At 43.5% G+C, this 27,017-nt stretch overlaps 1 protein-coding gene across 5 annotated transcripts in view; it reads left to right on the forward strand.

Moving 5' to 3' along the window:
- CCDC136 (coiled-coil domain containing 136) overlaps window positions 1-27,017 on the forward strand; it is a 123,548-nt gene that overhangs the window by 60,224 nt on the left and 36,307 nt on the right. For all 5 annotated transcript variants that reach the window (XM_069765422.1, XM_069765421.1, XM_069765423.1 and 2 more), the window contains exons 6-8: window positions 537-648; window positions 16,664-16,913; window positions 18,323-18,457. In XM_069765422.1, coding sequence (XP_069621523.1) covers window positions 537-648; window positions 16,664-16,913; window positions 18,323-18,457 — 497 coding nt within the window. The remainder of the gene's footprint in view (window positions 1-536; window positions 649-16,663; window positions 16,914-18,322; window positions 18,458-27,017) is intronic.

A 27,017-nucleotide genomic window follows, 5' to 3' on the forward strand; every position in this document is an offset into this window, starting at 1 on the left:
AAGCACCCTTAGACAATGGGACGTTCCCCAGTCTAGCGCCTTTAACAACATGTACCTTCAAATAGCATCACATTGCAAAGATTACCATGACCTTGCTGTGTTAGTTGAGTCATTTTAACCTTTGTTAGATAGTTTATTTCACCAGCAATTGTTCCATTACTACTCTGCATTGTTGAGGTATGAATATTGAGCACTTACTGTTGAGTTTCCTCAAAGTTAACAGCTGATTACTGGGTGTCAGCAGCCTTCATCCTGGGAAAATTTAAGAACAAGCCAAAAGGACACAACCTCTTGAACATTTAGACTGACAATGCATTTATTTTAATCATCACAAAAATAAATGTACATAAGGCTCAAAATGTTGATGATTGTCAAAATGATTGTCCACTTTCCAAATACAGCTATGAAAACCAATACAACTATGTATTACTGTTACATTTATATGTCTCCTTAACTAGTCCCCTGAGTTCCAATGATTTTTTATCATGTCTGCTCTGAGTTCGAAATTACATTCATATTTTATGCCCCTATGACAGGGGAGCTGCAGTTCCTGCGAGACCAGTGTCAGCACCTCCAGATGGAACGCAGTATTCTGCAAGAGAGCAACAGTCAACTGAAGAGTCATCTCTTGCTAATGGGCGGAGAAAGGTAAATCTTGATGTATTTGCCTCGATATCACTTGCTCATTCAGTTCGGTTATGTCTGGTAATAAAAAGCAACAATGAAGTTAAAAACATTTTATTATAGATATCACCATGCATTCTTCATAAAATATATTATTACCAAACACACTTTAAAGTAGTAGATCATATAAATCTTAAAATTGTCAATTTTATTAGATATGCATTAAAAGAAAAAACAGATACAGCACAAAAAATACAAACATTTTTTATCTCCTTGTAAGGGGCATGACCAGGGCCATAGTCATGGCCAAACACTGTGGTATAGCTGTGCCCTGGCCTCCCAATACATGAAAACATTGTCCATTAGGGTTGAGCGAAAAGGATCGGACAAATTCAAAAATCGCCGACTTTCGGTCCTCCCTTATCGATGTTCTCCCTCACAGGTCATTCTCCTTTGATTACTGTTCATCTAAAATAGACACCTGGCCTGAATTGGCAGAATATGCATTACAGCAGCTCGCTTGCCCGGCTTCTAGTGTGCTATCAGAAAGAGTCTTCAGTGTTGCTGCTTCAATACTGACCGAAAAAAGGACACGTCTGGCTACCCAGAATGTTGATGATCTAACCTTCATTAAAATCAACCAATCATGGATTTCAATTTATTTTGCCCCACCTTCTCCTGCTCACACATAGCTTGCCTGAAAAATGTCTGGCTTTTGGCCTCCTCTTACTGACTTCTCCAATTCCGCCATTTGCAGCTGCTGAATGTCCACCATAGGCCATTTTTATACCTCCCTAAATGGGCTGACTCCCCCCACAGAGCCGTGGTCACCACCTAGCGCAAGCACCCGTGCCAGTGCCGGGTGAGTGCGCCCACTCTTGGGTGACAGCACTGGCACAGGGTCCCTCATAGTACAATGAAGTGTCTCTGACAGTGGTGGTGCACAACCAACATCAGACACACCGTCGTAATATGAGAGGCCCTGTGCCAGTACCGCCACCCACGAGAGAGTGTTCCCCCCCAGCTCGAACAGTGCTCTACCACTTGCAATACTTACCTCTCCCTGCTCCACCACTGTGTAGTCTGTGCTGCTAAATCCTTCAATGGCACTGCCAATATAAATTTGTTGAAATGATAGATGATAGTTAAAATATACAAGGGTCCTGGCCTCCATTTTGACCAGTTAATACTTTGCGCCTACTACCACTGTCTGCTACTCAGCAGAGGAGCCCACCCCAGTACCTAGCTATGCCGCCTGTTTAGTCTTGTTACCAATTTTGAACTGCTTTTAGCCTACTTTTGTATTTGGGCCTACTAACTGTGTCTGCGCCACTCATTACAGCTGTCCTCCACTGAACAAAGCTATGCCGCCTGTTTAGTCCTGTTACCAATTTTGAACTGCATTTAGCCTACTTTATTATTTGGGCCTATATCTGTGTTTCCTCCTGATCCTGCCCATTGCCCAGCCTTTGCTAGATGAGTCTGCTGGTACATTGACCCAGACCACTACATTCCCCTTGCACTCTACACAGCCTGAATCTGACCCTGCTGAAAGTCAGGTTCCCCTTCCCGCATACTATACCACCTTACATGGGGACATAGAGGAAGGTGCAGATGAAAGTGCAGGTTCCTTCATCAGGTGGGGGGCATATTCGTTGGCGACGTCACTGGCACAGGGCCCCTCATAGTACGCAAAAGTGTCTCTGGCAGTGGGAGGTGCCACCCGCCGTCAAACACACCGCCGTACTATGAGGGGCCCTGTGCCAGTGCCAAGTGCCAACGAGTGGGCCCCCCTGCTTGCTCAGGATCACAGCACTTGCTAAGTTGAAATACTTACCTCTCCCTGCTCCACCACTGTGACGTATTCCATGCTTCCTGGGCCCATGAAAACCTTGAGCCAGCCCTACCCCCCCACAACTTTAGCCAAATGACCCCCTGTTTTCAATGCCTAACTATTGTTATAAAGTAAATTAAGATTGACCAGCTTAAATTGGGTACTGTAGGTGTTTTCCTGTCCTCCACTCACTGCCGACTTTGATTCACCATTGACTTGCATTGGGTTTTGTGTTTAGCTCGGCCCCCGACTTTTCGAAATAATTGGCCGATTTTACCTGACCCGACTTTTGACAAAGTCAGGTTTCGTGAAACCTGACTCGATCCTAAAAAAGTAAAAGTCGCTCAACTCTATTGTCCATCACTTTGCGTACCTGTGGCTCCACTTTCTGCACCTCTATTTTGCTGTAGGTTCCCATCAGTTGGTGTAATAAAGATTGAGACACAGTCCTGTTCAACTTTCAAATAAACAACTTTGTTGTTAGCTTTACGCAGCACATCCAGATTTCTCACAGCATTTACAACAGGATTTGCATTACACATCTCCTCTTCTTGCCCTGGACCTTCATTCCTGTCACACAGCACATACCAGGGTCGGACCGTGCCGCATGGTTCCTCAGCATCCTCTCAATTCAGCTTTGCTATGGTTAGATCTTCCTTAGTCTGTTTCGCACCAGACAATAGAATTTCCATCTCCGAAGCTAGTTGCCACTTGGTGAGCGACCTGCCCTTCAGTACTGTGCCTTGTGGTGATCCAACATCCTTCTATTCCAAGCTCACTGCATCTGGGTGTTCCCCCTGCAATCGCTTCACCCCGGTACTGAGGGCATCTGCCCAAGCTATAAGCTGCCACATCCTGGAGCTACCTGTGTCCCCAAACTGGTTTGTTTCTCCTTCCCACTGCTGTACTGGCCTCTGCTATTCTGGCCCAATGCTGTGGATGGCTGGGCTTTTTCTCTTGCTAAAACGTTGCGTGGAAGCTGCTATTGTCCTGGGCACTTAAGCCCGTGTGGACTGTCTGGGCGCCTTGGCCCATCTGAACCTAATCAGGAAGTCTTCCCTGTCTTAACTGCAGCTGACCCCTCCAATCATGACTATTTGCATTGTTGTCCCCCATCTAGTGTCCAAACTTCAACACTACACTTTCCCTATTTAACAAGTACATGCAATATAACATTATATACATTAGACACATAGCAGCTATAATCAGTTTTTCACAAGAGAAGGGGGTGGAGTATTATAGGTTCTGCCACATCCCCTATATCCCCTTTTCAGCTCTTATATTTAATGAACAATATATTGTCAGTATTTCTAATTAGTAAATCCAGTTGCTGATCATCAGTTACTTATCTTTCGCCTTTCATGCTGGAAGTCTTATCCACTTTTCAACCTACTATCCGGGCCTCCTGATGAACAAAGATACGGGGAAAAGCATCAAGGCATGAAAGGCAAAAGATAAGTTACCGGTAATCAGTAATCAGATTTAATAATTAGAAATGCTGATTGCATATTGTTCATATAGGAGCTGAGAAAGGATGTATCTGAGCCTCCTCAACTATGACTGTCAGGTGGTTATATACAACCAGTATCTATCACTATAGATTCACCTTCCTTTATCCTTTTGTAAAACTTGTGTATCCACCCTGTATACCCCTCTTATATGACCTTTAATAATGCCTTGCACAACAAGATAAGTAATAGTTTAGGATGAACTAAGGTCATCTAGAGACAGCCACCAGTGAGTGGGGGTGCCATATATCGCTTTATTGTAAGGTGCCAACCTCAGTGGCTGGGAAGTTTATTTTAATAGGATAACACTATAGAGTACAACAGGATATATTTGGTGTTGCCTGGTGTGAATAAATGTATCCATCCCACTAGGGAGATAAAAATTTAATGTTTAATGTGTTATGTCCATTTTTTTTAAACATATCTAAAAAAAATTGATAATTTTGAGGTTCATATCATTTACTAGTTTGAATGACCTTGAGATATCTATTATAACAAATAAACGATTTATAACAAACTCACCTTAAAAAAAGAAGTCTGATAGATAAACATATGGAGGAACTAGTATTGACACTAAAAGTACAAAACACTATCACCGGCGCTCTACACCTCAACCCACTATATAAATGGGGATAACCTGACACAATAACCCAGCTGCTGGTGGCCACAGAACATGTGCCACTTTCTGAAAGAACCAAAAAAATATATTGTAAATAACGGCACCGCGCTCGGGTTATAAAAGAAATGTCATTACCCTAATGCTCCTGGATATGCTGATGAACACATATGTCCTGCTGACAACAAGATATGGGCTGGTGTACTAAAGTCAGGGGCTGCACTGCTATGTGCTTACAATGAGCCCCTTCTAGAAAACAATACTAAGGGGCTAAATAGAAAAGAAGGAGGAAAGGAAGAGGTTCCTTACCATGAATGACAATACTGGGCACACTCCGCTGCTGATGGGCGTATGGACGGATGAGGCACAGTCATGAACGCTGGCAATGATCAGAGGGTGGGCACGCAGGAGCGTGTGCGGTCGGGCGGCACGGATGCAGCACAATCCGTGCCAGCTGGCGATGACCGGAGGGTGGGCACACAAGAGCGTGTGCGGACGAGCGGTATACAGTGCCGCTACTGAGTGCAGAGCCAGGGAATGTCCCGGCCGGAGGCGTCCCTGGTTGCACTAGGAAACCAAGATGGCCGACGCTGACAAGCAGCGTGTGACGTCACAGGCCTATGGAGGCTCCCGAGGACCAAAAGGATTACCGGTAATCCTTTTGGTCCTCGGGAGCCTCCATAGGCCTGTGACGTCACACGCTGCTTGTCAGCGTCGGCCATCTTGGTTTCCTAGTGCAACCAGGGACGCCTCCGGCCGGGACATTCCCTGGCTCTGCACTCAGTAGCGGCACTGTATACCGCTCGTCCGCACACGCTCTTGTGTGCCCACCCTCCGGTCATCGCCAGCTGGCACGGATTGTGCTGCATCCGTGCCGCCCGACCGCACACGCTCCTGCGTGCCCACCCTCTGATCATTGCCAGCGTTCATGACTGTGCCTCATCCGTCCATACGCCCATCAGCAGCGGAGTGTGCCCAGTATTGTCATTCATGGTAAGGAACCTCTTCCTTTCCTCCTTCTTTTCTATTTAGCCCCTTAGTATTGTTTTCTAGAAGGGGCTCATTGTAAGCACATAGCAGTGCAGCCCCTGACTTTAGTACACCAGCCCATATCTTGTTGTCAGCAGGACATATGTGTTCATCAGCATATCCAGGAGCATTAGGGTAATGACATTTCTTTTATAACCCGAGCGCGGTGCCGTTATTTACAATATAGTATTGACACTAGTTTTCTGTGTAACTGTAGATATATTACCGGTATATTATTTTTACTTTTTTATGCTGGTCCTGACATTTTACTAAAAAAAATAAAAAAAATTAGGGCTTAATACTAGAGTAGCTGGCAATCAAAGTCTAACAGTATCCCTATAAATCATACAAGAAATTATCATAAATTATAGTGGAAATCTATTCAAGCTCATAACTGACATACATTTAATTAGCACTTCAAAAAAAGGAGCCAATTATATAGGTAAGTGAGCACCTCTAATGAATTTGGCCAGTCTTACTCTATTGGAAATGCCATTTGATTACTTATCTCCTATGTGTCTCTCCTTCATAAAAATCCACCATGCACTTCTCTGACCTCAATCAATAATTCACATTTACGCATTGCAGTCCATCCCCAATGACACATTCACAATACATTGTTCTACTCCTGCAAGTGAGGACCATCATTATAAATGTTGCTGCAAACAACATCTATGGAGCAGGCGCGGACACAGACAGCTGCCTGCTGCAGGAAATGTGTCTGGGCCCCCCTACTTTTAAAGCGACAAAGCTATATATATATATACACACATACATACTAATGGAGTGTGCTATACATAAGTGCGTACACTACAGCATATACTAAGGGACTGTTAGACATAATAATCGATAATAACGTCTTCCTCCACCTCCCCGTTCCTAAATCCATTATAAATACCCTTTCCTCCCATCCCAATCCCCCTCATTGTCCTCCTCCCCCCGCACCCATTATTGCCCTCTCCCCCACCCACAGGATTGCCCCCTTCACCACCTTCATTATTGCTTTATCCCCACCACCCCATTATTGCACATTCACCACCTCCATCATTTCTTCCTCCCCCACCACCCCTATCATTGCCCTCTCAGTCAACCCAATCATTGCCTTCCGCCCCATCATTGCCCTCTCCTCCACCTACACACACACAGCACCATTCACCTCTCTGCATACACACACACTCGCCTCACCTCACCTCTGTGCACAGTATCCTGAAGCTTCACCATCGCCGGCAGCTTCCTGTATCGCACAGCCACTGCGCTGAATGATGATTTCATTCAGCCTCTGCTGTGTGGGACAGGAAGCGCTGGCAGTAAGCATTCCCTGCAGCTCCGCTCTGCTGCCATTTTCTCCTGCTTGCTCCCTGCCCACCGCACAAGAGGGCAATCTGGCAAGGGGCCCCCCGGAGCCTACGGGGCCGGATAAACTGGCCAGATTGGCCTCAATATTAGTTGCCCTTCAGGCAGGGCCGGTTTTAGGCAAAGTTTAAAATGGGGCCCCAAATGCTAACATATTTCACATCACACAGAAGCATTACGGTTGTACTTACATGCGCTGCGTTCAGGCCACTAAATGAGTGTGATCGACAATATTGAAGTCGTTCAACGCTTGTTTCCTGGCCTCTTTCCACCGTCTGAGAAAGAATGATCACTAATAGATCACTAACAGATCATCATACAGGATCATGGTATCAGCAGCACATCTACAGTTTACACCGGTGATGTGCTGCTGAGAACAATGATTTCTGTTTCAGCACAAACAATCCAATCATTCGAAGAATAAGCAGCATTTTGCTTGTTTAGGATAATACACCCCATAGTTCTCCATATATTATAATGTGCACCACAGTCCTCCATATTGTAAAATGCACACTGCATAGTCCTCCATATAATATAATATGCCCTATAGTCCTCCATATAGTATAATACACTCCTCAGTCCTCCATATAGTATTATACACTTCACATAGTCCTCCATATAGTTTACTACACTACCTATAGTACGCCATATATTAAAATACACTGATCAGTCCTCCACATAGTATAATACACTCCTCATAGTGTTCCATATAGTATAATGCACCGCCATCATCATCCGTGTCGTACAATTCACTTCCCATAGTATAATGCATCCCATAGTTCTTCATATAGGATAATGTATTCCCCATAGTCATCGATACAGTATAATGCAGCCCACAAATAGTATAATGCAGCCACCCCATAGAGCATAATGCAACCACCCCACAGAGTATAATGTAACCCCCATAGAATATAATGAATATAATGCAACCCCCCCTCATATAGTATAATGTAGCCCCTCATAGAGTATGATGCAATAACGCCTCATAGAATATAAATATAATACAGCCCCCTTAGAATATAATATAGCCCCGAATAGAATACAGCCCACCTCCCCATAGAATATAATGTAGCCCCATCAAAGAGTATGATGCAATCCTCCCTCATAAAATCTAATACAGCCCCCCATAGAATATAAAACAGCCCACCTCCCCATAGTATATAATGTAGCCCCCATAGAATATAATGCAGTCCCCATAGTATATAACAGCCTCCCCATAGAATATAATGTACCCCCATAGTATAACACAGACTCCCCCATAGAATATAATGTACCCTGTTATGACCTGGTGGTTAGGACAATAATGGACCTGGTGGTTAAGAGCGCACGGAAAGACCTGATAGTTATTAATAATACAGGACAAGCTCTGGGACGTGGGAACTCTGCTGACCGCAATCCCTAATCCTATCACACACACTAGAAATAGCCGTGGATTGCTCCTAACGCTCCCTATGCAACTCGTCACAGCCTAAGAACTAGCTAGCCCTAAAGATAGAAAAATGAAACCTACCTTGCCTCAGAGAAATTCCCCAAAGGAAAAGGCAGCCCCCCACATATAATGACTGTGAGTTAAGATGAAAATCACAAACACAGAGATGAAATAGATTTTAGCAAAGAGAGGCCCAACTTACTGAACAGACAGAGGATAGGAAAGGTAACTTTGTGGTCAGCACAAAAACTACAAAAAACCATGCAGAGGGCGCAAAAAGACCCTCCGCACCAACTCACGGTGCGGAGGCGCCCCTCTGCCTTCCAGAGCTTCCAGCAAGCAAGACAAAAATCAAAATAGCAAGCTGGACAGAAAAATAGCAAACAAGAGAAAAACAAGCAGGATAAGACAGGTCACCAGAACGATCCAGGAGCGAACCAGACCAATACTGGAACATTGACAGGTGGCATGGAGCAATGATCTAAGTGGAGTTAAATAGAGCAGCCAGCTAACGAATTAACCTCGTCACCTGTGGAAGGAAACTCAGAAGCCGCAGCCCCACTCACATCCACCAGAGGAAGCCCATGGACAGAACCAGCCGAAGTACCATTCATGACCACAGGAGGGAGCTTGACAACAGAATTCACAACAGTACCCCATATTATATAACACAGCCTCCCCCATAGAATATAATGTATAATGTGCCCTCATAGTATATAACACAGCCACATAGTAAATAACACAGCCCCCCATAGAATATAATATACCCCCCATAATATATAACACAACCTCCCCAAAGAATATCATATACCCCCAATAGTATATAACACAGCCACATAGTATATAACACAGCCCCCCATAGAATATAATATACCCCCATAGAATATAATATACCCCCCATAGTATATATAGCACAGCCCGCATAGTATATAGCACAGCCCGAGTAGTATATAGCACAGCCCACGTAGTATATAGCACAGCCCGCATAGTATATAGCACAGCCCACATAGTATATAACACAGCCACGTAGTATATAACACAGCCCATGTAGTATATTGCACAGCCCACGTAGTATATAACACAGCCTACGTAGTATGTAACACAGCACACATAGTATATAACACAGGTGGCATAGTATATAACACAGCCACGTAGTATATAGCACAGCCCACGTAGTATATAACACAGCCCACATAGTATATAACACAGCCAGCATAGTATATAACACAGCCGGCATAGTATATAACACAGCCACATAGCATATAGCACAGCCACATAGCATATAGCACAGCCACATATCATATAGCACAGCCACGTAGCATATAACACTGCCCACGTAGTATTTAGCACAGCCACGTAGCATATAGCACAGCCACGTAGTATATAGCACAGCCACGTAGTATATAGCACAACCACGTAGTATATAACGCAGCCTATGTAGTACATAGCACAGCCATGTAGTATACAGCACAGCCCACGTAGCATATAGCACAGCCATGTAGTATATAGCACAGCCCATGTAGTATATAGAACAGCCATGTAGTATATAGAACAGCCATGTAGTATACAGCACAGCCCACATAGTATATAGAACAGCCATGTGGTACACAGCACAGCCCTCATGGTATATAGCACAGCCCACGTGGTATATAGCACAACCCATGTAGTAAATAGAACAGCCATGTAGTATACAGCACACCACACGTAGTATACAGCACAGCCCACGTATTATATAGAACAGCCATGTAGTATACAGCACAGCCCACATAGTATATAGCACAGCCACGTAGTATATAGCACAGCTCAGGTAGTATATAACACAGCCCATGTAGTATATAGCACAGATATGTAATATATAGCACAGCCCACGTAGCATATAGCACAGTCACATAGTATATAGCACAGCCATGTAGTATATAGCACAGCCACATAGTATATAGCACAGCTGCGTAGTATACAGCATAGCCCACATAGTATATTGCACAGCCCACGTAGTATATAACACAGCCCACGTAGTATATAACACAGCCCACGTAGTATATAGCACAGACCACATAGTATATAACACAGCCCGCATCTCTCATCCCCCCCAGAATGGCCCCACAGTCCAGTACTCACTGTTATAGTATAAAAAAAAGACACTCCTCACCTCTCCTCATGCCCACGCTGCTCCCTGCTCCTGTCTTGGTGGCTGCACTGCCGGCTGGTGCAAAGTGAGTGCGCGATGACGTCTTCACGCACCCGCAGTGTCAGAGGCAGAGCGGGGAATGATGGGACAGGGAGCGTCATCTGACGCTCTCCTCCATCATTGCTTTGAACTGTACCGACAGACGCCGGTATAGTTCAATGCAGCGGGGGAGTCGGTGCTGGCAGCAGGCGGGCCACCCTGCCTCAAAGGGGCCCCATAGCGGCTGCGTGATGTGCCGCTAGCTGAGGGCCCCTGGGGAGCGGTGGCCCTAGGCAGCTGCCTGCCCCTAATGTCGGCTCTGCCTGCAGGAGCCCCCCAGAGCCTCCGGGCCCTGGTGCAGCCGCATCGGTTGAACCGGTGGTATGTCCACCCATGCTATGGAGATGTACTGCAGCATGCAAGCAAGCATGTACTCCTATCGCTTAATATCCTTGCTGCCAGTAATATTAAATTAGTGACTAAGATGCTTACCAATTGGTTAATGAAAGCAGGGATGGACACATACAGCAGAGGACCCCTGTGCCAGAACTGTGTGTGTGCCCCTTTCACCTTATAGCTCTTCTTAAATTACCTCATTTTTTCCCTATAACAATCTACCAGTAATTGTGAATGCTGAAGCAAAACAATTTATAGAAGGAAACTTATAGTAGGGACTCTCTCAGCGCAGAATAACTGGTTAAACCAAGTACAGACACTTGGTGCATCATGCAGGTAAAGAAGCTGCGGAGACACCATCACGTGTTTCTCGACGCAAGCAGTGAATAGCCAGGCCTTTCCCCGGGAAGGAACAACAACGGGAAGGGCAGCATCCTATGAAGGAAAGCCACCTATGCCAAGCATGGTATCCATCCACAGACAGCTGTTTCGGGGTGTTTGCCCCTCATCAGTGTGGAGTAGGAATCTGGCTATTAGGAGCAGTGCCTAGTAAAAAGGCTATAAAGGCACAGATGATTGGCCTCGGGGAGACCAAAACATCCAACACTGCGGAGACACCATCACGTGTTTCTCAACGCAGTGATTCCAGAACACTGCCCCCATCCCTTATGGGAAATATGCAGATGCAGGTAAAGAAGCTGCGGAGACACCATCACGTGTTTCTCGACGCAAGCAGTGAATAGCCAGGCCTTTCCCCGGGAAGGAACAACCACGGGAAGGGCAGCATCCTATGAAGGAAAGCCACCTATGCCAAGCATGGTATCCATCCACAGACAGCTGTTTCGGGGTGTTTGCCCCTCATCAGTGTGGAGTAGGAATCTGGCTATTAGGAGCAGTGCCTAGTAAAAAGGCTATAAAGGCACAGATGATTGGCCTCGGGGAGACCAAAACATCCAACACTGCGGAGACACCATCACGTGTTTCTCAACGCAGTGATTCCAGAACACTGCCCCCATCCCTTATGGGAAATATGCAGATGCAGGTAAAGAAGCTGCGGAGACACCATCACGTGTTTCTCGACGCAAGCAGTGAATAGCCAGGCCTTTCCCCGGGAAGGAACAACCACGGGAAGGGCAGCATCCTATGAAGGAAAGCCACCTATGCCAAGCATGGTATCCATCCACAGACAGCTGTTTCGGGGTGTTTGCCCCTCATCAGTGTGGAGTAGGAATCTGGCTATTAGGAGCAGTGCCTAGTAAAAAGGCTATAAAGGCACAGATGATTGGCCTCGGGGAGACCAAAACATCCAACACTGCGGAGACACCATCACGTGTTTCTCAACGCAGTGATTCCAGAACACTGCCCCCATCCCTTATGGGAAATATGCAGATGCAGGTAAAGAAGCTGCGGAGACACAATCACGTGTTTCTCGACGCAAGCAGTGAATAGCCAGGCCTTTCCCCGGGAAGGAACAACCACGGGAAGGGCAGCATCCTATGAAGGAAAGCCACCTATGCCAAGCATGGTATCCATCCACAGACAGCTGTTTCGGGGTGTTTGCCCCTCATCAGTGTGGAGTAGGAATCTGGCTATTAGGAGCAGTGCCTAGTAAAAAGGCTATAAAGGCACAGATGATTGGCCTCGGGGAGACCAAAACATCCAACACTGCGGAGACACCATCACGTGTTTCTCAACGCAGTGATTCCAGAACACTGCCCCCATCCCTTATGGGAAATATGCAGATGCAGGTAAAGAAGCTGCGGAGACACCATCACGTGTTTCTCGACGCAAGCAGTGAATAGCCAGGCCTTTCCCCGGGAAGGAACAACCACGGGAAGGGCAGCATCCTATGAAGGAAAGCCACCTATGCCAAGCATGGTATCCATCCACAGACAGCTGTTTCGGGGTGTTTGCCCCTCATCAGTGTGGAGTAGGAATCTGGCTATTAGGAGCAGTGCCTAGTAAAAAGGCTATAAAGGCACAGATGATTGGCCTCGGGGAGACCAAAACATCCAACACTGCGGAGACACCATCACGTGTTTCTCAACGCAGTGATTCCAGAACACTGCCCCCATCCCTTATGGGAAATATGCAGATGCAGGTAAAGAAGCTGCGGAGACACCATCACGTGTTTCTCGACGCAAGCAGTGAATAGCCAGGCCTTTCCCCGGGAAGGAACAACCACGGGAAGGGCAGCATCCTATGAAGGAAAGCCACCTATGCCAAGCATGGTATCCATCCACAGACAGCTGTTTCGGGGTGTTTGCCCCTCATCAGTGTGGAGTAGGAATCTGGCTATTAGGAGCAGTGCCTAGTAAAAAGGCTATAAAGGCACAGATGATTGGCCTCGGGGAGACCAAAACATCCAACACTGCGGAGACACCATCACGTGTTTCTCAACGCAGTGATTCCAGAACACTGCCCCCATCCCTTATGGGAAATATGCAGATGCAGGTAAAGAAGCTGCGGAGACACCATCACGTGTTTCTCGACGCAAGCAGTGAATAGCCAGGCCTTTCCCCGGGAAGGAACAACCACGGGAAGGGCAGCATCCTATGAAGGAAAGCCACCTATGCCAAGCATGGTATCCATCCACAGACAGCTGTTTCGGGGTGTTTGCCTGCAGGAGCCCCCCAGAGCCTCCGGGCCCTGGTGCAGCCGCATCGGTTGAACCGGTGGTATGTCCACCCATGCTATGGAGATGTACTGCAGCATGCAAGCAAGCATGTACTCCTATCGCTTAATATCCTTGCTGCCAGTAATATTAAATTAGTGACTAAGATGCTTACCAATTGGTTAATGAAAGCAGGGATGGACACATACAGCAGAGGACCCCTGTGCCAGAACTGTGTGTGTGCCCCTTTCACCTTATAGCTCTTCTTAAATTACCTCATTTTTTCCCTATAACAATCTACCAGTAATTGTGAATGCTGAAGCAAAACAATTTATAGAAGGAAACTTATAGTAGGGACTCTCTCAGCGCAGAATAACTGGTTAAACCAAGTACAGACACTTGGTGCATCATGGCAGGGCCAAACATTTAGGCCTCGTTCACACGTTCAGTATTTGGTCAGTATTTTGCCTCAGTATCTGTAAGTCAAAACCAGGAGTGGGTGAGAAATACAGAACTGGTGATGTGTTTCTATTATACTTTTCCTCTGATTGAAAGCCAAAATCAGGAATGGAACAAATACTGATGTGAAATACTGAACATGTGAATGTGGCTTTATATACACTTCCCCACCTGCTTGGTTTCTCCACCCTTCTCTGGCTTCATGAAGCCAGAGCTGTCAATCAAAACAAGCAGGCAGATAGGTGTATACAGCTAGGGCAAAATTAAGAGACCACTGAAAACTGTTCAGCTTGTCTTATTTTTTCTCTTTATAGGTATATTTTTGAGTAAAATGTTATTTTGTTCTATAAACTTCTGACACCATGTCTCACAATTTCCAAGCAATAATTTTTGTATTTTTTTCTGACAAAGAAAAATGGTCAAAATTAAAATAACTCAGTGTTTTCAGACCTCAATTAATGCAAAGAAAACAAGTTCATAATCATTTAGAAACAACAATCCTAATGTTTTAACTCCGGAAGAGTTTGGAATTCAATATTTTGTGGAATAACCATGACTTTTAATCACAGCTTTCATGCGTCTTGGCATGCTTTCCACCAGTCTTTCACACTGCTTTTGATGCAAAAATGTAAGCAGTTCTTCTTTGTTTGATGGCTTGTGACTATCCATCATCCTCTTGATTACATTCCAGAGGTTTTCAATGGGGTTCAGGTCTGGAGATTGGGCTGCCCATGGCAGGGTTTGATGTGGTGGTCTCTTAATTTTTGCCAGAGCTGTATAAATGTCCAGCCATTACATGATGCACCAAGCGCCTATACTTGGTCTCAATAGTCATTTTATGTGAAAGAGTCCCTTTAAGATGATAATGGTCCACTAAGCTATTGAGCCCCAACTGCACAGGTTACACTAATGAGATGTTCACCCATGCATAAAAGCTGTTGCTTTACTAATCCATGAGGGACAATCACATTTTATGCCCAATAAGTCTCATCCCTTGTAAACTTCAGAAGCTATTTCTTAATCTGCAGATACTTCTGCAGATACTGGATACAGAGTGATTCAGTTGGAACTATTTATGGGCAGTGATGGAGGAGACGCCTGGAATTTGGCCCTAATTTAGTTTCTCTTGTGAGATTATTGTATGGCTTTGCGATAGCCAGACTGCCGGCAAATGGGACTCTTTTGTGGAAGTTTCTGTTTGATTGGGAAACAAACAGGGATGTCTTCTGTAGCTTCTCCTCTTCACGATGTTTAGATGTGGTCTTGTGGAGAAGAACATGTCTCTTTATGCAGATGACATGCAACTCTTCCTGGGTGATGTTGAGTCATTTATTGTCCCCACAATGAATATTAATGTAGAGTTTGGTAGAGAGTTGTGCCTTCTGTTAGATTGTGATAAATCGGTCTTGCTGCCGATCCCTTACTGCTGTCTTCTCATATAAAGACAATTCAAATTCAAATTGTAGACAACTTCAAAATGGGATTTCTAAATTTGACCCCGTTACTGGATTGTTTTAGAACCAAAATTAATGCAATGTGACACCTCCCTCTCTTAGTCATTGGTGGAGGAAATCTCCATGTATTCCCAAGTATGGATCCCCGTGTTGTTTTTTCCCGAAATTCAGGCTCTATTTATGGAGCCTTTATAGCAAAAATATCAGGCAATAATTAAACTAGAAATGCTCAAGTGTGACAAAGACATGGGAGATCTGACCATCCTAGACTGGTGGATATACTATATTACTTCTCATATGCAGCTTTTTCATGGCTGGAGTCAAGGAGGGACATTGGTCTGGTTTAGTGATGAGTGAATATACTCGTTACTCGAGATTTATCGAGCATGCTTGGGGGTCCTTCCAGTATTTTTTAGTGCTCGGAGATTTAGTTTTCTTGCCACAGCTGAATGATTTACATCTGTTAGCCAGCTTAAGTACATGTGGGGATTCCCTAGCAACCAGGCAACCCCCACATTTACTTATGTTGACTAAAAGATGTAAATCATTCAGCTGCAGCAAGAAAAATGAAATCTCCGAGCACTAAAAAATACTCGGAGGACACCCGAGCATGCTCAAGAAACCTCGAGTAACGAGTATATTCGCTCATCACTAGTCTGGTTTGTAGGTTGATTTTACAGACTCTTACATGTCTCTTCGCACTGCATATACTGGAGGCATTGATGTCATCAGGTGGCAGTTCCTGTATTCTATCTTGGCAGTGATGTAAAAGGATATGTGCAAGAGTCTGTTGAGAGTTACCAGTTGCACCAAATGTATACCAATGGAACAATCTTCTCTCACCAGAATTATGCAAGATAAAGGATTTCACTGATTACAAGGAAAATGGCGATAGACAAGTGGAACAACTATTACAAAAAGCTGTTTTAAAAGTTTTACAAGCCATTCAGAATTTTATTGAGAGACAAAGTACTTGTGTCAATTCTCCTTTCTCAGATACACAGCTCTTGGTTGAGTAGTTTAATTTTAGAACAACAGCGTAGTGTCGATACTATGAGGCTGCAATTCACTTATTTTGGCTATCTGATTAAACAAATGATATGGTTAATGGAAATGGTATAATTACCTAAACTTTACTTTACCGTAATGAATTATGATAAATCTATATATTACTATGCAGAGTGGCGGACACAAATCCTGAGGATGGCACAGAAGAGTCACATCAAGATCATGGAGAAGAGAATGACAGTCTGACACTGGAAAAACTCCCACAATATGATGCTGAAAACATCTTTGCCTTGAGCGGAGTTATTGAGACAAAGAGCATGTGCGAGCCTGAGAAACAGAAAACATCTCGTGAAGAGGACAAGAACAGACTGAATGTCCAGCTACAGAGTGCTGAAGAGAAAGTGCAGATAGCACAAAGTGAGGTCAGTGAGGTTATTTAGTGTAATAATTAATGACTGAGAGCACAAAACCCAGCAAGAAAGGCAATTCACCCATTTTAATAGGAGCAGATATGGAGGTTCCTAACTGTAAAGATTTTGACATGAGGGTGAGAGAGGAAAGATAATGAGTTTGATTTTTGTGAAATTGCCCTGGGAGAAAGTAAAAATTAGGGACTCTATCTTGGCATAATCAACATGTTGTGGGACATGGGATGAAGCCATGGAAATAGACTTTAGAGAAGTTTTCCAGTTCAGACAAACCATTTTCATGTATTCTATTCAGCAATTGAGTTAAAAGAAGAGGTCCTCTTTTCCATCTCTTGCCCATGGTGGACAGCAGCTGCAAAGAGCTTCTCTAAATCTGGTCATGACCTGCTTTACACAAGTAGCCAATTGATCCAACTGGGCACTGAGTAATACTTCATTTACCCTGTGGTGGTGCTGCAAAGAAACTGAATAAGAGATTTCCTCACAGATTACATCTAATCACTGGGGGAACCTTGTTATCAAGGCACCTTTCTACCAACTAGGAATTCTCTTTAAAGATAAAGAGAACCTGACAGCTCCACCATGCTCTTCAAACTGCCATCATGTATTTATTCTTATATTAATACCCTTAATTATAATTAATATTCTTACAATTAATACCCTTATACTAATACTATTCCTAACAAGCACATTGTACTGTATATTTGATTACACTATATGGCAAACAAACATTTCATAAATCCATTTACAATATACTAATTAGCCTTAGACTATTCGAGGGGGTGTAGGTGTCCCCACACTAGTCATTTTGTTACCATGACAATCACTGTCAACCCTTTACAAATCTTGTGCATGCTCACGACTTTCGTCTTTTCATGTTACTGCACAATGAAGCCTAGTCTTTGTTTTTCACACAGAAACATTTCCAAAAGTCACATATGTGAGTGATATTTGCAAAGATCCAGCTTCGACACAGGGGTGTGATTAGTTGAATAGTGTGATAACAATTCAGGGGAAATCAATACCCCCCTAATTAGCATATTGCAAACGGTTATGGGGAACCTGTCAGGTTCATTTTAAAGAGGAGATATGACATTATTAGTGTCAATTATGTCAATTCCAGAGAACAAATCTAGAAAAATGAGGCTCTTTGATTAACCACCAAGAAGGTAATTGGTCGCTTTTGTTGGTGCTGTTTCAGTAGAATAGGTGGGAAATAACAGGTGTAAAGGGTCAAGGGTGGTGTTGGATATAAGAAATTGTGTTAATCTGTAAATGTAATAATGTGATAATATAGTTTTATATGAATTTCCCACAACCTTCACATAACACAGTCCGTATTTCTTTCTCTTTACATGCCATCTCTCACCGCACTCACTCCTTCTTGTTGCTTACTCAAACAGTGTGCTGGTCTTATTACTGAGATTGAGGAACTGCAACAACGTCACCGCCTCAGCCAGGAGGAACAGGAGAAGTTACAGGAAGAGCTGAGGTTGTGCAGAGAGGAGATCCATAGGCTGAAGGAGAGTGGCTTGCAGGTAACTAATGTTTCTTTTTCTAAAACGTAGTGATATTTAAAGTACAATATATTCTTCTTCTAGCAAATATAACGTTTTGTTGTTCCACACTGTATGAATCCTGCGTCACTGATCAGTATTCTGTGCATACGCATGCTGCAGAGTCACCTTGCTTTTTTTTTTACTTTAACATACTGAAAAACGTTATTCCTCACTTCTTTACAAACATGGCAATTTATTTTATGACAGATTCCTATTGTATTTATTCATAAGTGGGTCTTCTTTCAGATTCTGAAATGTATAACATGTACAAATGCAGAACTTGTCAATTACTGCTTAGATGAGTTAAGTTAACACAAAGGTGGCCACTCTGAATCTCCACACTGTTTTTGGAGACCGGCATCTAGACCTGGTCTGGTTTTGTACCCTGTTGAAATTTTGCCTCCTGGAATTTATTAAAGAGATGATCTCAGATAGACTGGACTCCAGTGCAGATATGGTGAGGTTTAGGTAAGTACATTTTTTGTAGCTTGAATCTGATTAGATGTTATGGACAACTTTTCTATTTTTTTTATATTTTTCCTTGAGACTACATTGATAAATCTCCCGATTGTCTCCCTTTTTATGTTTTCTTTAAAATTATTATTTACTTCTCATCAGCAGTTTTCATACAGAGTGGTACATGCAATACATACAGTCTTGCTCATCGTTATTGGCACCCATGAAGTGTAAGTACATAATCTGGAATATCTCCTGAAAGAAATTAATCAAGTGAACTTTTTTTGTATAGAGCACTCGTGTTAAATACAATAGTGCAAATGATAAGCAATAATTTAAAACGAAAAACAATGGAGTGGAAAATGGAAAAACCTAAAGCTTGCTGTGACACTGGTATTGGCACCCTTTACATTAAATTACGGTAGTATGGAAACACATTTTGACTCGCCTGTGGCAAATCACAAATGAGAATCAACTGTGATTAATTGTCAGTGTCCATGTGACATGAATAGGCCAATGAATAATGACTTCAGTGTTTTAAAAAGCCACATGGTAGGCCCTGCTCCTTTGTCACAATGGTGAAGACAAAGGAACTGTCTGAGGACATTAGAACTGCTATTATAAGCAAACCCAAGACTTCAAAAGGACATAAGGCCATCTACAAAAGACCTTGGTTTCAACAGTGCGCAATTTTATTAAGAATTTTGCCAAGCATGGTACCATCAAGAATCTCCAAGGACATGGGAGAAAGAGGAAAATTGACAAGAGATGTCTTTTGAAGGTTGGTGAAAAAACACCTGTTATGACCTGGTGGTCAGGACAATAATGGACCTGGTGGTTAAGAGCACACGGAATGACCTGATAGTTACTGATAATATAGGACGAGCTCTGGGACGTGGGAACTCTGCTGACCGCAATCCCTAATCCTATCACGCACACTAGAAATAGCCGTGGATTGCTCCTAACGCTCCCTATGCAACTCGGCACAGCCTAAGAAACTAGCTAGCCCTGAAAATAGAAAAATAAAGCCTACCTTGCCTCAGAGAAATTCACCAAAGGAAAAGGCAGCCCCCCACATATAATGACTGTAAGTAAAGATGAAAATACAAACACAGAGATGAAATAGATTTAGCAAAGTGAGGCCCGACTAACTGAACAGACTGAGGATAGGAAAGGTTGCTTTGCGGTCAGCACAAAAACCTACAAAAAGACCACGCAGAGGGCGCAAAAAGACCCTCCGCACCGACTCACGGTGCGGAGGCGCTCCCTCTGCGTCCCAGAGCTTCCAGCAAGCAAGACAACAATAAAAATAGCAAGCTGGACAGAAAAATAGCAAACCAAAGAAAAACAAGCAGGAACTTAACTTCTGCTGGGAAGACAGGTCACAAGAACGGTCCAGGAGTGAACAAGACCAATACTGGAACATTGACAGGTGGCATGGAGCAAAGATCCAAGAGGAGCTAAATAGAGCAGCCAGCTAACAAATTAACCTCGTCACCTGTGGAAGGAAACTCAGAAACACCCACCAGAGGAAGTCCATGGACAGAACCAGCCGAAGTACCATTCATGACCACAGGAGGGAGCCCGACAACAGAATTCACAACAACACCATGTCAAACATCCAAAGACCTGAAGGCCAACCTGGAACTGTCCGGGGTCATGGTTTCAATAAGTATTATATGCCGCACACTAAACCAAGCAGAGCTTTATGGGCAAAGGCCAAGAAGAAACCATTGCTGAAGAAAAGACATAAATAGGAACTACTGATCTTTGCCCAAGAGTACCTTGACAAACCTCAATCCATCTGGGAAAATGTTCTGTGGACAGATGAAACAAAAATAGAGCTTTTAGCAATGCAAAGCAGCAGTTTGTTTACATACAGTGCAATGAAGCTTATAAAGAAAAAAAACACCCTACCAATAGTTACGGCATTATAGATCCTCCACCATGGTTGATGTTGCTTAGCTGCATCTGGTACTGGAGGCCTTGACCTAATCACAGGAATGAAAAAAGATAACACGGCACCTGTGCTGGCAGTGCTTTCCCTTAGTAAACCAGCCAGATATCAAAACTGAAAACTACAGCAGGCTTATCGATAAGTGTTCAGCTATAAACAATCACATGTCACTGTGGGCAGAAGAATAAAGAAAGCAGCACTCACTATTTCGATGAAAATGAAGTCCTTTTATTCCATATTTCAGGACATGGACATGGACAATGACCCAAAGCACACAGCACACATCCAAAAGTACACAGGCGTGGTTGAAGAAGAAATAATGGACTGTTTTAAAATGGCCAGCAATAAGTCTTGACCACAGTCCGATTGAAAATTTTGAGCTGAAATCTGCCATTAGCAAAAAGGACCCTGCAAACATTCAAGAGCTTGAACAAACTGCAAAGGAAGAGTGGAAGAAAATTACCAGCTGCGCAGTGCAAGAAGCTACAAGAAACGTTTGGAGGCTGTCATCAATGCCAAAGGGTGTGCAACCACGTATTAATTACGGGTGCCTTTATTGCATCACATGCTGTTTATTCTTTGAAATTGTAACATGTAAGTTGAAAAACAATGTTTTATTGTTGTATTATTTTGGACCACTAACTAACTGAAAAATCCCGTAACTTTGATATTTGCAGATGATACAAAACTATGTAAAGCAGTTAATACAAGAGAAGATAGTATTCTGCTACAGATGGATCTGGATAAGTTGGAAACTTGGGCTGAAAGGTGGCAGATGAGGTTTAACAATGATAAATGTAAGGTTATACACATGGGAAGAAGGAATCAATATCACCATTACACACTGAATGGGAAACCACTGGGTAAATCTGACAGGGAGAAGGACTTGGGGATCCTAGTTAATGATAAACTTACCTGGAGCAGCCAGTGCCAGGCAGCAGCTGCCAAGGCAAACAGGATCATGGGGTGCATTAAAAGAGGTCTGGATACACATGATGAGAGCATTATACTGCCTCTGTACAAATCCCTAGTTAGACCGCACATGGAGTACTGTGTCCAGTTTTGGGCACCGGTGCTCAGGAAGGATATAATGGAACTAGAGAGAGTACAAAGGAGGGCAACAAAATTAATAAAGGGGATGGGAGAACTACAATACCCAGATAGATTAGCGAAATTAGGATTATTTAGTCTAGAAAAAAGACGACTGAGGGGCGATCTAATAACCATGTATAAGTATATAAGGGGACAATACAAATATCTCGCTGAGGATCTGTTTATACCAAGGAAGGTGACGGGCACAAGGGGGCATTCTTTGCGTCTGGAGGAGAGAAGGTTTTTCCACCAACATAGAAGAGGATTCTTTACTGTTAGGGCAGTGAGAATCTGGAATTGCTTGCCTGAGGAGGTGGTGATGGCGAACTCAGTCGAGGGGTTCAAGAGAGGCCTGGATGTCTTCCTGGAGCAGAACAATATTGTATCATACAATTAGGTTCTGTAGAAGGACGTAGATCTGGGGATTTATTATGATGGAATATAGGCTGAACTGGATGGACAAATGTCTTTTTTCGGCCTTACTAACTATGTTACTATGTTTGATACATTTCCATTTATTTCTAAAGATATTGTACAGTCTAAGAAAAAAAAAAAAATGAAGCGGTGCCAATAATGGTGAGCAGAACTGTGTTATATTTGAGAAAATTTAGATTGTCTACATGAGTATAGATTTGTCAGTTTCCTCTCTGAAAAATAACAGGCGTGAACTGCAGGGTTTAGCAGTATCTACTGACTCTTTTCCTAATATAAAATATATGTATTGCGAAATACATCTCCTCAACCTGATGAGTCTGGGGTACTTACTGTAAGGAGTTGTCCAGTCAGATTATGTTAATGTTCAATCTTTAGGATAGCTAAACAATATTGGATTGGCTCAGAACTGACATCCAGCAACCGTGCCCTAGGGGCTTAGCGAACACAGAGAGTGCACTAACTATAACTGTGCCCATCTGGGAGGAGGGCCTGCTGAAGCCAGTGCCTATTTCAGTGAGATATGTGTCAGAGGAAGCAAATTCAATTGAAATGTATTGCAGTGCAAAAACCTGGCTGCTTCCTGCTCTGCAATACATGCCACTGGCCAATTAGAAGCCAGCATTTGACATCTGCATGTTTGTAATGGGCTGCATATGTCAGTACCGTCATGCACTGCCCACTGCAGGCACTCCAAAGTCAGCTGATGGACTCTGCACCAGCTATGGAAGAGGACACCTCACATCGTCGTCGAGGGTAAAGGTAATAAGAATTATTTGTTTGTGTTTTAAACCTGTTGTGGAACAGGGGACATTATTACTGAAAGGGGCCTATGATGGGGGACATTATACCAGGAAGAGGACATTGTTACAGGAAGGAGCCCATAATGGGTGACATAATTAAAGTAATGAGCCAGCACAAAGGACATTATTAAAGGAATGGGCCAGGGTAGGAACATTATTACAGGATGGGGACATTATTATAGGAAGGGGCAAAGATCGGGGACACTATTACAGAATGGAGGACATTGTGACATAGAGGATAAACACGTATGTCTTGATCGGAATTAGAACGCTACAGTTAAAACTAGAATTTTAAATATACTATATAAAAAGACACATATGCATGTTTTTCTCAATATCTGACATGAAATCAGAATAAACCTTTCCTATTTTAGGTCAATTGGGATTACCATAATTATTAATATTTTCCAAATGCCAAAATAATGAGAGAACAAGAATATTTTAAGGCATTTTTATTACTTACTGCAAAGTCAAAAGTTTGCATACCTTTCATTAGTATGTGATTCCATTGCCCTTAAACTCAATGACTTGGGTCAAACGTTTAGGATCTCCTTCCACAAGCTTCTCACAATAGTTGGTCAGAATTTGGGCCTATTCCTCCTGACAAAACTGGAGTAACTGATCCAGGTTTGTAGGTCGCCTTGCTCGCACCTGCCTTTTCAGCTTTGCCAATAAATTTTCATTGTTATCCTTAAAGGGAACCTGTCACCCCGAAAATCGCGGGTGAGGTAAGCCCACCGGCATCAGGGGCTTATCTGCAGCATTCTGTAATGCTGTAGATAAGCCCCCGATGTTACCTGAAAGAGGAGAAAAAGAGGTTAGATTATACTCACCCAGGGGCGGTCCCGCTGCTGGTCAGGTCAAACAGGTGTCTCCGGTCCGCTGCGGCGCCTCCCATCTTCATTACAAGACGTCCTCTTCTGATCTTCAGCCACGGCTCCGGTGCAGGCGTACTTTGCTCTGCCCTGTTGAGGGCAGAGGATAGTACTGCAGTGCGCAGGTGCCGGAAAGGTCAGAGGCCCGGCGCCTGCGCACTGCAGTACTTTGTCTGCCCTCAACAGGGCAGAGCAAAGTACGCCTGCGCCGGAGCCGTGGCTGAAGATCAGAAGAGGACGCCTTGTAATGAAGATGGGAGGTGCCGCAGCGGACCGGAGACGCCTGTTTGACCTGACCAGCAGTGGGACCGCCCCTGGGTGAGTATAATATAACGTCTTTTTCTCCTCTTTCAGGTAACATCGGGGGCTTATCTACAGCATTACAGAATGCTGTAGATAAGCCCCTGATGCCGGTGGGCTTACCTCACCCACGAATTTTGGGGTGACAGGTTCCCTTTAAGCCACATTGTTATCATTTTGGCAGTATGCTTCTGGTCATTGTCCATTTGGAAGACCCATTTCTGCTCACACTTAAACTTCCTGGTTGATGTCTCGAGATGATGATTCAGTATTGCCACATAATCATCTTTTCTCATGATGACATCTATTTTTTGAAGTGCACCAGTCGCTCCTGGAGCAAAATAACCCCACAACATGAGGATGCCCCCCTGTGATTCACAGTTGGGATGGTGTTCTTAGACTTCCAAGCTTCTCCCTTTTTCCTCCAAATGTGACGATGGTCATTATGAACAAAAAGTTCAATTTTATTTTCAGCAGACCACAGGACATGTCTCTAAAATTAAAGTCTTTGTTCCTGTGTGCATTTGCAAACATTAATTTGGCTTTTTTATGTTTTTTTTTTTTTTTTTGAGTAATTGCTTCATCCTGGCAGAGTGGTCTTTCAGCCCATATCAATACAGTACTCGTTTCATTGTGGATATTGACACAATCTTACCAACTTCTGCCATCATCTTCACAATGTCTTTAGGCCCTGTCCTTGGGTTGATATGCACATGTCAGACCGAAGCACGTTCATCTCTAGGACACAGAACCCGTCTCCTTCCTGAATGGTATGATGACTGGACATTCCCATCTTGTTTGTACTTGAGTATAAGTGTTTGTACAGATCAAAGGGGACCCCTTCAGGTATCTTGAAAATGAACCTAAGGATGAGTCATACTTGTGCATGTCCACAATTCTCTTCCTGAGATCTTGGCTGATTTTTGAGACTTTCCCATGATGCTACACAAAGAAGCAGTGTGTTTCAGGTGTGCATTAAATACATCCACAGGTGTGTCTCTAATTAACTCAGAAGCTGCCAAACACATTACATCATCATATGGGCAGTCCAGAATTGTTTAAAGACATAGTAATCTTTGAAGTAAGTAATAAAAATGCCTTAAAACATTCTCTCATCATTCTGGAATTTGGCAAATATTAATAACTAGATCGTGGCCCGATTCTAACGCATAGGGTATTCTAGAATATGTATGACACAACTTGTTCAGTAAACGTAAACGTAGCATATAACAGCCCACGTAGCATATAGCACAGCCCATGTAGCATATAGCACAGCCACGTAGCATATAACACAGCCCATGTAGCATATAGCACAGCCACATAGTATATAACACAGCCACATAGCATATAGCACAGCAACATAGCACATAACAGCCCACGTAGTATATAGCACAGCCACATAGTATATAACACAGCCATGTAGTATATAGCACAGCCACGTAGCATATAACACAGCCCATATAGTATATAGCACAGCCACATAGTATATAGCACAGCCACATAGCATATAGCACAGCCACATAGTATATAACACAACCCACGTAGCATATAACAGCCCACATAGTATATAGCACAGCCACGTAGCATATAGCACAGCCACGTAGCATATAGCACAGCCATGTAGCATATAACAGCCCATGTAGTATATAGCACAGTCACGTAGCATATAACACAGCCCATGTAGCATATATCACAGCCCACATAGCATATAACACAGCCCACATAGTATATAGTACAGTCCACGTAGTTTATAGCACAGCCCACGTAGTACATAGTACAGTCCACGTAGTATATAGCACAATCCATGTAGCATATAGTACAGTCCACATAGTATATAGTACAGTCCACGTAGTATATAACACAGCCACGTAGTATAAAGCACAGACCACATAGTATATAGCACAATCCGCGTAGTATATAGTACAGTCCACATAGTATATAACACAGCCCACGTAGTATATAGCACAGTGCACGTAGTATATAGCACAATCCACATAGTATATAGTACAGTCCACGTAGTATATAGCACAGCCACTTAGTATATAGCACAGCCCTTGTAGTGTATAGCACAGCCACATAGTATATAGCAGCCACGTAGTATATAACACAGCCCACGTAGTATATAGCACAGTCCACATAGTATGTAGTACAATCCACATAGTATATAGTACAGTCCACATAGTATATAGCACAGTCCACGTATTATATAGCACATCCACATAGTATATAGCACAGCCATGTAGTATATAGCACAGGCACAGCCCACGTAGTGTATAACACAACCACGTAGTATATAGCAGCCACGTAGTATATAAAACAGCCCATGTAGTATATAGCACAGTCCACATAGTATATAGCACAATCCACGTAGTATATAGCACAGTCCATGTAGTATATAGCACAGCCACATAGTATATAGCATAGCCACATAGTATATAGCACAGGCACAGCCCACGTAGTGTATAGCACAGCCACGTAGTACATAACAGCCACGTAGTATATAGCACAGCCACGGAGTATGTAACACAGCCCACGTAGTATATAGCACAGCCCACGTAGCATATAGCAGTATGGGCACCATATCCCTGTTAAAAAAATGGTTAAAATAAAAAATAGTTATATAC

The sequence above is a fragment of the Ranitomeya imitator genome, chromosome 4, assembly GCF_032444005.1.
Source record: "Ranitomeya imitator isolate aRanImi1 chromosome 4, aRanImi1.pri, whole genome shotgun sequence".
Taxonomy (NCBI): domain Eukaryota; kingdom Metazoa; phylum Chordata; class Amphibia; order Anura; family Dendrobatidae; genus Ranitomeya; species Ranitomeya imitator.